Source organism: Lampetra fluviatilis, chromosome 8 (assembly GCF_964198595.1).
Source record: "Lampetra fluviatilis chromosome 8, kcLamFluv1.1, whole genome shotgun sequence".
Lineage (NCBI taxonomy): Eukaryota > Metazoa > Chordata > Hyperoartia > Petromyzontiformes > Petromyzontidae > Lampetra > Lampetra fluviatilis.
Window position 1 is genome coordinate 7635358 of NC_136282.1, and position 12167 is coordinate 7647524.

General features: G+C 44.6%; 1 protein-coding gene across 1 annotated transcript; it reads right to left on the reverse strand.

The window, feature by feature from the left end:
• Positions 1–1584: 1584 nt before the first annotated feature.
• MRPL21 (mitochondrial ribosomal protein L21) lies at positions 1585–11847 on the reverse strand. The gene is made up of 7 exons (XM_078858992.1): positions 11526–11847; positions 10546–10615; positions 9005–9090; positions 7013–7176; positions 5841–5893; positions 3625–3728; positions 1585–2960 (listed from the first exon to the last, which is right to left on the reverse strand). The coding sequence occupies exons 1-7, from the start codon at positions 11623–11625 to the stop codon at positions 2896–2898; spliced, it is 642 nt and encodes a 213-aa protein (XP_078715118.1). The 5' UTR covers positions 11626–11847; the 3' UTR covers positions 1585–2895.
• Positions 11848–12167: the final 320 nt, after the last annotated feature.

Sequence of the window (12167 nt, forward strand, 5' to 3'; positions counted from 1 at the left end):
TTACAAACAGCAGCTGGTGTACGATGTGTGCAACATTATAGCAATTTACAGCATTCAAATTGCAGGCAAATCTCGAGATCTGCTCAGGACACCAGCTCACAATGGCTTTTACTCTTTTCATTCATGCCATGGGGACCATTTACAGCGACGCACTTTGGAGACAGAGTGCACTTATTCAGTAATAATGACCGTGCCACATTTGTCGGCAAATTGACGATAAACGCCCCACTCATTTCACAGCAAATAGCAGGTTATTTTAAATTGGTGCTGCTCAGCAACTGATAATTATCAATCTAATTTTATTCATTGCTGGCCAGCAAGCTCACATTTATTTCTAAAGCTTGGCATGCAATGTTATTTATCTGCGGTCTTGCCTGTGGAATTTGTTTTTTTTTAATGCAGGCTTGTGTTTTAATAAAAAAAAATTCGATGGGCTTTATGTCATAGTTTATTAGCACTGTTAGATCAATTCTGCTGTTGGAGATGGTAACAGCTACTTAGCTGCGGTGGAAAAATGCACCGATGTGTCCATCAATATCAGTTATTGAGCCTGAAATACATGCATTGAATCGCGCATACTTATTTTATTCTATTTGCAAGTTGTACTCGTAACCGCCAGCTGGCTTTGCCAAATTTCTCTCGGCTTTAAAACGTTGGTATGATGAAGGACACGAAAAAATCAGCTTTAATCTCTCACTTCCGAAAAGTACTGAAAAACAAACTTAACGCAGTGAGACTATTTTTTTCCAACTAATTAATGTTATCTGATTCGTCGAGTAATCAAACTGATAAACGCTTGTCATTGATTACTCAAATAACCAGTCCAGCTCTATAATCAATCTCCACTCTGGCTTTGAACTTAAACCACTGCTGCATTGCATTCGCGGGGATTTGTGTAATTGCGATGGCTCATTATACTCTTCGAGCCGTGCCATTTTCACCGCATCTTCAATGTTGCAATTTGTGTGCAAGGCATTTTCAAAACAGGGTACTAAAACGGCACAGCATGTTTATCACTGGTGGGATTCCACATGCGCAAACCAATATGCACAATTGATGATAAAAGGCAGCGAGATCGCATGCCTATACTTGATAATGTAATCACGCAGTCCAAATATGCACAAACTCGCTCGTACACACACACACACTAACGTCCTTTCTGGCTGACTTGAATCCATATTGGCTGGGGGAAAAAAAGCAATCTCAGTAAAAAAAACCCAGCTGCACTCTTCGCTTAAGTTGCCAAATTCTTATCGGACTGATTTGCCTCGGGGGGGGGGGGGCGACGACACTGCATATACATTGGAATTTAGTCCTTTATCAACGCACTGGTGGATGAAAGCCTCCCAGTACGTTGTTAATCGTGGGTGTTGTTTGACCATACTTCACCACGCAGGTTAATGCGGGATGGTAAACAGGGGGGGAGGGGGGCAGGAACTCTTCAGCTATCACTCACAACTGTTCGCCATGGCTAGGAATGAAATTCAGACCACCAAATTCATAGCACAGTGCGCTATCCGTGCCACTGATCCACAATGTTAAGTCAATACAATACTGTACTAGGTAAATGTGAGCCCGTTAGACTGGAATGGATGCATTGTGTGTGGCTTGGGAGAACTAATGTTAACGAGGGCAAATATGATTTGAAATCACTGAAGCAGCATTTTGGTGTAATGATTGTGTAAAGACGACTTCGATACACTTGTCTTGTGATGGTTTCTGTATTTAAGGAGTCACGTGATCACACTCGGAACAGGCGGAGACCCCCACTGCAACAGCCCCGAGTCTACGACGCATCTCCTTTATATACGGTCCGAGGCCACGCCCCCATTCCCGAATCTTCTCGCTGGTTCTCGACCACTCGCTCTAGCAGCACTCGGCTGTCCTCTTCCGTCACCTGGCTATGCTATTCTCATTCCCGTCGCCACCAGTCCATTCGTACTGCAGGCTGTCTCCCCTGTCATTACCTCCCGTGGCCACTAGTCCATTCACACTGCAGGCTGACTCCCCTATCATTACCTCCCGTGGTCACCAGTCCACTCGCACTGCAGGCTGACTCCCCTGTCATTACTTTCCGTGGCCACCAGTCCATTCGTACTGCAGGCTGACTCCCCTGTCATTACCTCCCGTGGCCACTAGTCCACTCACACAGTAGGTTACCTATGTCATTACAATGTTGGCTGAAACAAGCTAACTCTATTGATCCAGAATAGCTTCAGTGATTCCCAAAACCATTTTAGGTCCTGCTTGGGATGATTTTGTGCCAATTCCTTATTGGTTACATGTGTGGGAGAAAACTGCAATTCCTGGAGAAAAACAAACATACGAGCATCTCACATCAAACATACGAGCATCTGCAGGTGGGTATGTGTTGTGCACACGATCTCGGTGCAATTTCACCATTAGCCATGGTGAATGCACGACCGGATTAAGACCTCCCCAATCCTCCACCATCTCTCACAATCCCAAACTAAAACTGTGTGCCACCACCACACGGCAAACTTTTAGTCGCATTACGTAACATGGTCATGGACGGCATTCATCGAACATACCTCAACAGGCGAAGCATTGAAAATCATCTTTTATGAAACAGCGGGAGTTACGAGACAACATTATACGATACAGTTACCATAATGTCAATGGCCACAAAGTGGCCTGGCCATAATGAGACAGTCAGTCCTATGTTGCCACTGACACAGAGAACACACACACAAGTCTCTTTATGAGGCACCTTCAAGATACAAATGTCCTAGCGAACGCGATGTGGAGAATGGAAACTGCCGGGCGTGCCAGCGCGTGCGTGCGTGCGTGGGAGGTCCCTGTTGGTCAGTTGCAGCGGGGGACGAACAGAGAGAGCGAGCCAGGCTTTGTCACGATGCGTGTGCTGCTGGAGGTTCAAGCGAGTGTGGGAGCGATGTCGATGGAGTTAATCCGTAGCACGGTCTGCGGCGTGGTCCTCACTGTCACCAAGACAAAACATTCGCCGTGAAAGCAGCGGTCCAGCACCACTGCTGTAATCTTGCACAGTCGGGCAAATGTGTTTAAAATGCTAGAAGTGGATACAGCACTCGTGTTGATACACAGGTGATTTCCTACTTAATGCAACTGTTACCCACTGATGTTTTGGCCAGTGCCCAATACATTAGCAGGCTTTTTTTCTGTTTTAAGGTAGAGGTAAGCATACAAGTTAAGTATTTTCCCCCCTTCCATAACAACACAAGAGATGAACTCTGAATGAGTTCTCCAATTTAGGTGCCACACAGTCGCAAGACGTTAACTACCTCGCCTGGTATACAAATCACGGGTTCAATCCCGACCCTGACACCTGTATATTTGGAGTTTCCATGTTCTCCCCATTGTCACACGGATTTTTCCCTACACATTTAGAAACATGCACCGAGTATTTGGCTGCTATAAATTTCCACATGGTAAGCCACTTCGTTGAGCTGTCATATGTGGGGCCAGGTCCCTTCTGCAAAAGCGTTATATTGCTCGGTAGGCCTTACCTGGCAAAATAGTCAATAGGTATCTTTATAGGAACTCTCTCGGTAATTCGGCAGCGTGTCGTCGGGCACTGTCAGCGTACGGCACTGCTCGCCGCGGCCTGCAGTGCGCGGCACTCACCGTACTTGCGCTGCCATCGCTTCCTCCGGCGGAAGAACATGCGGATTTTCTCTACCGAGTGCGTCTTCTCAATCACAGTGGCCTCCACGCGCACCAGGTCCCTGCTACTCGGACCGCACAGCACACGTAACACGCGGCATTTGCCATCAGTGGCGTCAAGCTGGTGAATAATTAATTCTAGATTTGAAGCTTTCGTGACTGCGAGGATTCATACTCTTAGGTTTTTTCGGTAAAGTCACGTAGGTAAAAAATATAATTAATTTTCATTTAGGTTTTTTCGGTCACGTAGGTAAAAAATAAAAATAATTTTATTTTGTAGGTAAAAAATAAAAATAATTTTATTTTTTACCTATGTGACTTGACCGAAAAAACCTAAGAGTACTGGTGAAAAATTCTTTATTAATACACAGGGGGTAAATGTGCACCCCCCGAACGGCTTTTGACTAAATCACCGGGAATGCGCCCCATCTCATAAGCTCAGCTGGGTTCAGTCTGGAGTGATCGGATGGGTGACCAGCATGTGTCCAGTTGTTGCGGGCTACTGCGGGGCTCAGTGGTGTACTGCAGAGGGCAGTACAGCAACACCCATTTTAATACTCTACTTTGTGTATACTACCAACCTTCACCAACCAACACTCACATGGTGAAGTATGGTCAAACATCTTCCATGACTGAGACTGAGTGGGGAGGCCCTTCATCCAGCAGTGGATTGACAAAGGTTGTAAGTTACATAATCTGTTCTGAGCAGCCTTGGGTGCACTGGCAAGGTAAATATCAACAAAACACATACCAAGGCAGTGGTACGTATCTTCCTTTGAAGGTCAGGGAATGGATCTAAAACTTCAGAACTAATTCTGTTTTTGCCGGCTCATATCCATCGACTTTTCTGCCAGGTTTTTGTTTGAAAATAGTCGTTTAAATTGGTTATTCAGTACTGTACGAGAAAAGGGCACATCAATTAACATAAATACGCAACGGACAATGCTTATGAGCACAGCATTGAACGAACCGTCGTCTATCTGCCAATTCATAATGCAGGGGCACAATATTTAGCAACCTTAAATTACACCTCCCTGCTCATGCCCACATCACCACACGCAAAAGCATACCTGTGGCCATTCCCACATTGACAACAAAAAAAACCGTAACAAACAAAAACAATTATCCTGCGAGGAGTTGGCCAGTGCCAACTGCCTGGTGTGCTGTACACCGGGGAGCCTCGTTATAAATGGTTTCTCTATAAACGGCATGGGAAAACCTCGCGGCCTTGGCGTGCATTCAGAAACAACCAAAAAGGTCCGTGACCCAACGTACAGTGGGAGGCGAGCGCACGGCTGCAGCTTTAAGAAGCTGTATCTGCCGAGCTTATTTGTCTTTGGCCTCTGCGGTACCGGGGGCAACTGCTAGCTCAATTCTCACGAGCCCAGCAGGCACAATGATCAATCTTTCACTGCCCCGGGCATCCTGGAAAGCGGCAGGATGGCAGGCACGTGCGTGATTTGCCGTTGACGGCTCGTCGCACTCGGCTGCGCGTGTTTGTGTTTCCGTAGCGCAGTGTTAAGAGCTGTCCGTGTTACAGATGCTTCCTCGAGGCTCAGGTTAAGCCAGTGCAGCCACAATCTGAAAGCCTATTTATGCTCTGCACATTGAAAACGGTTGCACCCAGAACTGGTTTGGTTAAACCCAGCTCTTAGTGGACTCTACGTCACCATCCTCGGCCAGGGCCAATCCACTGCTGGATAAAGGCCTCCCCAAGCCATCGCCATCGGCATCTGTTCAGGTCCCGCGACGCAATAATGCATCCAGCTACACGAGCTGGGCCCTCAAATGGTCATGATCATTATGATGGCATTAAACAAATTACGTATTAAAGACAATATTACGCAACATTATCCATTTCCATGGCAGAAGCAATGATTCTAAAGCACATAAAGTCGCCTTTAAATCAATTTGTAAAATAGTTCTTAACCATTGCAACTTTTCCTTTCCAGGAAAAAAAATGTGACAACCCACACCATCAACTTATAATAGATGTATACTGCAAACTTATTAAGTGAAATTTGAGTCTTGGGCGAGTTCGTGTGCAAATATTGATGTGCGACTTTGACAATCTTTCCGACTAGCATGTTGGCGTTTTTCTTAGTGTGTAAACTTAGCGATTATACGTTTTCGTTTTTTTTATATTTATCGCACAAGTCAGTAGCCTGGACACATACTCGAGCAGTGGTCGGCCCAGCAGTGTGAAGTTCTCAGCTCCCACAAGCATGACCTGTGCATTAATGTCAAAAGAAGACAAGACCAAAGCATAACAAAATCAGTCAAGCTTTATATTTGACAATAAAAGACACCGTTTTCACGCGATAATCATTTCACAAAATGATGTTCTAGCATGACAGTAAATAACACAAATATACAGTTTTCCACATTTTATCCAAATTGCACTACTTGCAGCATGTCATGGGACAAACTATCCATTGCGATCTCTCTCACAGAGAGAAGTGCAATCCTTCATGTTAGAGAATGACCCCGGGAAGCAGATATCACAGACCTACCTCTGAGATCCCGTCATAAAAAAATATCCTTTTATTGTATAAACCATAACAATGTGCACATGTTCCTGTATTTTACCCTCCAATGCGTCACAGACCATTGATGTCGTAAATGTGAATGACATCAAGCCTATGACTAAATCACCCAAAATGCGACAAAGCTCGTTAAGATTTCAGAAGCTAAGCACGCTTAAGCTTGGACTGCTTAGAAGGATGACCACTATGCACAGCAGATTGTAAGGCTTCATAGTGTGGTGAAACACACTTGTACTGTACTATCTATCCTCCCAGATCTACAAACCCAGGCTCATCAGCATGGTAAAGTGCAGTCAAATAACCCCCGTGATCCTCATGGCATGTGGAGGCCCTCATTCAGCTCTGTATTGACAAAAGGGCTGTCCATGTCAATTATATATTTCAAGGGTTACTCATGCATCATCTGCTTGTACCAAGGCTATCTGTCGAATGTAAATTGTTCACAGTTTCAGATTTTAAAATGTTCAGTGTTTGTCCTTTCCAGCGTATGCTGTTTCTTGTTAATGTGATCAGGTATGACTTCAATGTAGTCGAAATGATGGCTTACAATGTTCCCAGGGAATCATTATGTTCCCATTGCTCTAAAGAATCATTATGCTCACATTTAATCATCATATTCACATGTTCCCCTAAACACATTGCACCCTTTGCATAATTACGTTCCCATTGTTTCTGAATAAATCAATGCGTTCCCAATTAATATTTAATTCATATTTAAGTTCTCATCGTTCAACTTTAAATAACGTGTTTCTTGCGAGGGGCATTTCAAATTTAACCAAATACCGCCAACCGGGATCCCTCACCTTCTCCATGCGGATGCGGTCTCCGCACTCGGCCTGAAACTCGTGCTCGATCAAAATGAGGTCCTCCGCCGTCACCTTGAACTGCTTCCCCGAGAAGTGCACCACGGCAAAGAGGCGGCCGTAATCGCCCCCCGCGATCTGGTCGTTCACCGTCTGGACCACCACTGGGCAACCGCACGGTATTGCGACACAAACATCGCGGCGTCGTCATGACCAGAGTAGTGAAGTATGGTCAACTAACTCCCTTGACGGCGATGGAACGCACGGCGTGGAGAGGCCCTCATCCAGCAGTGGATTGCCGAAAGCGCTATACAACAATGTAATCCATTAACAACTACACCTAAAAACCCTTGTTAATGACGAGCGTTTATCCAGATTCAAACCCACTCTACCAGCAATACCGGTTTAGTGTGTTGGCACGGTAACGACCTCCCTTACCTACACCGCCATCGATAATTGGCACACTTTTGAGCCATGATATTAGAGGTTAAAACTGCCTTATACTGTACTGTAAATATTTTAAGCACATGTTCATCCATAAACCATTTTTCTTCAGAACCAAACGGTTGTATATTTTTATTTGTATGCATGAAAAGGAACACTGGTGTTCATCGCTGTGATGTAATGGAGTACCCAAAAGCATTGTAAGAAGCGTTGCATAACTGAGACAGATTTTGGGAAATGTGAACTTTATTAAGACAAGAATAATTACAGATTTTTGACACGCTTTTATTTAACTCACTCTCTCTGTTGTTGTTGTCGTATCCTCAAATCTTGAACTAAATTGTAACCCACTTCCCAATGTGGTATTGACTGCAAACTTGGTAAACTTATGACTTACTGATGACAATACTATATTCTATCATAACAAAAATATATACATATATTTTAAACAATCTTTTTACATGCTTTCTATTAACTCACTCTGTCTGTTGTTGTTGTCGTATCCTCAAATCTTGAACTAAATTTTAACCCACTTCCCAATGTGGTATTGACTGCAAACTTGGTAAACTTATGACTTACTGATGGCAATACTATATTCTATCATAAAATATATACATATATTTTAAACAATCTTTTTACACGCTTTCTATTAACTCACTCTGTCTGTTGTTGTTGTCGTATCCTCAAGTCTTGTAACTAAATTTTAACCCACCTCCCAATCTGGTATCGGCTGCAAACTTGGAGTACTTATGTCATACTGATGACAATACTATAATATATCCAAAAAAATAAAAAAAGTATTTTTAAACATTCATTTTTATATGTTATGTTTCGGCTTGGGTCGAATTGTCCACACTCAACTCACGTTGGCTGTAAATCACCAGGGTCCCTTACTTATGGCAAGCCTCGGGGCCACTTCCTGGAGTTGTGAAGTTCTGCCATTACTCGTACGGTACATTTCATTAAAGCGTGTTTTGAAAAAAGTATTTTTAAAATATTACTTATTTAAACCCAATTCTAGACGAAGGCTTTCCCACACCGCGTAAGTCATGGGGTTGTTTGACCATACTTCACCACACTGGATAGTGCATGCGAGTCAAGGGGTGGGTGCGCCAAATAATAGTTCGCCACTCACGTCTGTTTTGGCCAGGAATCGAACTCGGGTTAACGGATTCATAACACGCGGTGGCAAGATGTTATCTCCCTCTCCTGGTATACAGGAGGTTGTGGGTTCGATCCCGACCCTGCTGCCTGTATATTTGATTACATGGAATTTTATCCGGGTCCTCTGGTTTTTTCCCTCCACGTTAAAAAAATATGCGTTTAGAGTATTTGGCTGCTACAATAAATTCCAACATATGATAATAAAGTAACTTTGATGAGTTGTCCCGTGTGGCCAGATTGCCTCTGAAAAAGAGCTAATAGCTCTGTGGGCTGTACCTGATAACTGAAATAGTTTAGTTTATTACCACTGTTCCCTTACTCGACAAGTGAAATGTATGTGTTCATATTTTGTCATTGTATGAAATAGGAAGGCACGGTTATTACCTTGGTGGTATTTCTTCTCTTCCTCTGGGTCTGGTAAAGTCACCTTTTTCCACGGAGGTTTGGAGAGGGATGTCACAGCTTCTTTTCTGTACAAAGCACACCACCATTTATCGTCACATATGCTCCAAAAAACGACTCAACCCCCAAAACGAGCCGATGATTATCTCTACGATGTCTTTTCAGGTCGTAACCCGGTGTAACAGGCCGTAGTATCCCCCAGGCCGTAGGCTACCCGGGGTTAAAGCGGCCGCGGCTAGATTATACCCCTCTAGGCCAAATCACTCCCCCATGATAGTAAGTGTTGAGCGAAATACATTAATTACGAATTTTTTGCAACATTTTATTTTAAACTGTAAACACAGACATTGATTGCTTCAACCAGAAAAACTTTAATAATAACCCTAACCCTAAAAATGCTTCAATTGATCAAATTGAGATTCTTACTTCCATTTATACGCTTTTTAGATATCGATTGAAGTTCGTTGTCGGCTATTCTCTGTATGGATAATTGCCTTTGAACTTTCACATGGGGCATATTCTGGCCTGGAGGGGCATGGTCTGGCCCAGTCTAGTTTAAACCCCCGGGTATATTTTTCGATTTAAAGCTTTCGTGACTGCAGGGATTCATCTTCTTGGTTCTTTCGGTAAAGTCACGTAGAAGGGAAATAATACAAATAAAATACGTTTCGGCCGCAACGCAAGCAGCCGTCCTCAGGTGAAGAACAGACAGACCTGTTCTTCACCTGAGGACGGCTGCTTGCGTTGTGGCCGAAACGTCGTGAGAATTGTTTTTTATTATGTTTTATTATTATTACTTTATTATTTCCCTTCTACGTGACTACCGAAAGAACCAAGAAGATGAAACCGCGGGTATAGTTTAGCCTAGGACACTTTATCCCCCCGGGTATACTCTGGCCTGGGCCAAACTATACCCGGGTTTAATCGGGGCAGGGGGTTATTTTAGCTTGTTACAACGGGGTTGATCAGACATCGTGTTCATCACTCATCGTGTCGAACGACACGCGGTACAACCGGAGAACGACATCGCAGAGATAAATACAGCACAAACGCGAAAACCTTAGCGGTCAGTCAATTAATTAATTTTCTTTATATGGGGGTCGTAATTTTATATAAGAATTGATTCTTTGTGTCCTCTCAATACTCTGGTTTTTGTATTAATCGCACAGTTGTCTTCTCTCCTTGAGCGTGTGACATTAGCATATAATTTCAACCGATATCCGTGTGGTTTGTATTATTTTTAATTAGCGAGTGTTACAAGGACAATTATTCTCATGCATTGTGAGCATATCCATCAATTCCAATAAAATAATCATTATGAGCCTACTTAACGGAGTACATTTGCACATTAGCAACATTGACCAAACCGAAATCTTTTTTTTAATGACAATATAAAAAATGGCACTTTTGTATAAAATAATTATCTAGTATTTTAATAACAACAATGACAAAATTAATCTCAACTCCATTCTGTCGGATCGCCTTAAACAATTACAATAGGTGAAGGAAGGGGATGATCTCACATGGGCAGTGTGATGGTTTTCTGTGAGCTCTTGGAGCACTGATGCCTGCTCACGAACACGTTCGCAATCACTGCGGAGGACAAGGACACACACACACGGCTCAACACGACCGACAGATTAACAAGTCACACCGTCAATGGCATTTGTGGACCAACAACCACTGTAAGCTTCATCATCAGCCGTGATCGATCCACTGCTAGATGCAGGCCTCCTCAAACCTGTCGAAATCACTCAATAGTCTTGCAATCTTATCTTATATTCGTATATCAGCAATTGACGTGGATCAAAAGGTAAAATTCTCCCTTCTCATTCCGGCAAAGGGTAGCTGGCCCTTGGCTAGTAGTGGCAATTCCACATTATGATGACGGGGATCAGTCTTTTCAGATGTACAATAATGGTAATGCAATAAAACAATGTACAGGAAGTTTGTCAATCCACTGCTATTCACGTGTGGGTCGTCAGGTCTCTGGTTAAGGATTACTTGGGGCTACGAGTTATCCCTGAAGCTGTGATTCTGCGTTAGGGTTCAGATCTAGAGTTTAAGGTCATCGTTTGGGGCTTAGGGGATGGAGCTATGAAATAAGAGCCAGGGCTGATGGCAATTAGTGACAGATTGTATACGTTTACGCTTCGGGCTATGGGTCAGCGTTCAGCGTTATGGTTTAAAGTCAAGGTTTGGGGCTAAAGTCACGTTTTAAGGACTACGAGTTATGATTTAGAGTTGAGGATTGAGGTTAACTCTTCGGGTGTGGGGGTTTAAGGTTAAAGCTGAGAATCCGATGTTTGGGTTTAAGGCTTCGGGCTATGAGAAATGGTTCGGAGTTAGTGCTTAACATGAAGGCTTGGGGGGGGGGGGGGCTTATGGGTCAGGGTTAAGTCATGGGGTGATGGTGTTCGGCTATGACTTAAGACCTTGGGTTAAGGTTCAAGCCCTTGGGGTCAGGTCAGGCGGGTTGAGGTCTGCGTCGCCACCCCCTCACCTCGCTGCTGCGGCGCCTGCAGGGGAGCGAGAAGCTGGCGGCCCCGGGAGCAGAGCGGCCTCAGCACAGACGACACGAGCCTCACGCCCGGCGTAGACATCTCCTCCGGGCGTGAGAGCTCAGCGGTGACAGCAGCGGCAGCAGAAGCAGCGATAGTGACAGTGGCCGCACGTGTCACGGGCACCACGGGGAGACGCGCGCCGTCGCCGCCGCCGCCATCTTACTCAGGGAGACGAAGGGAGGGTGACGTCACCGGAAGTGTCGCGCGCCACCTCTCCTACCAATTCTAGACTGCAAGGATTCATACTCTTCGGTTTTTTCGGTAAAGTCACGTAGACGATTTATTTATTTATTTTATTTCTATTGTTATTTTTGTTATTTTTTATTATGTATTTTTATTTTTACCTACGTGACTTTACCGAAAAAACCTAAGAGTACTCTCCTACCAACCCTCGTGCACCTATCCTCCCACCCCTCCTTCCACCCCCTCCACCTCTCCTCCTAAACACCCCCCCCTCTGCCCCCCTCTCCTCCCACCCCACTCTGCCCCCCCCCCCTCTGCCCCCCCCTCTCCTCCCACCCCCCTCTGCCCCCCCCCCTTTGCCCCCCCTCTGCCCCCCCTCTCCTCCCACCCCCCTCTGC

Excerpts from the sequence above, each read along its gene's own strand:
- MRPL21 (XM_078858992.1), bottom strand. The coding sequence starts at position 11,625 with ATGTCTACGCCGGGCGTGAGGCTCGTGTCGTCTGTGCTGAGGCCGCTC. Across the intron at positions 9,091-10,545 it reads AAAACCATCACACTGCCCAT|AAAAGAAGCTGTGACATCCC; the intron begins GTGAGATCATCC and ends TGCTTTGTACAG. Across the intron at positions 7,177-9,004 it reads AGAGAAGAAATACCACCAAG|TGGTGGTCCAGACGGTGAAC; the intron begins GTAATAACCGTG and ends GCGGTTGCCCAG.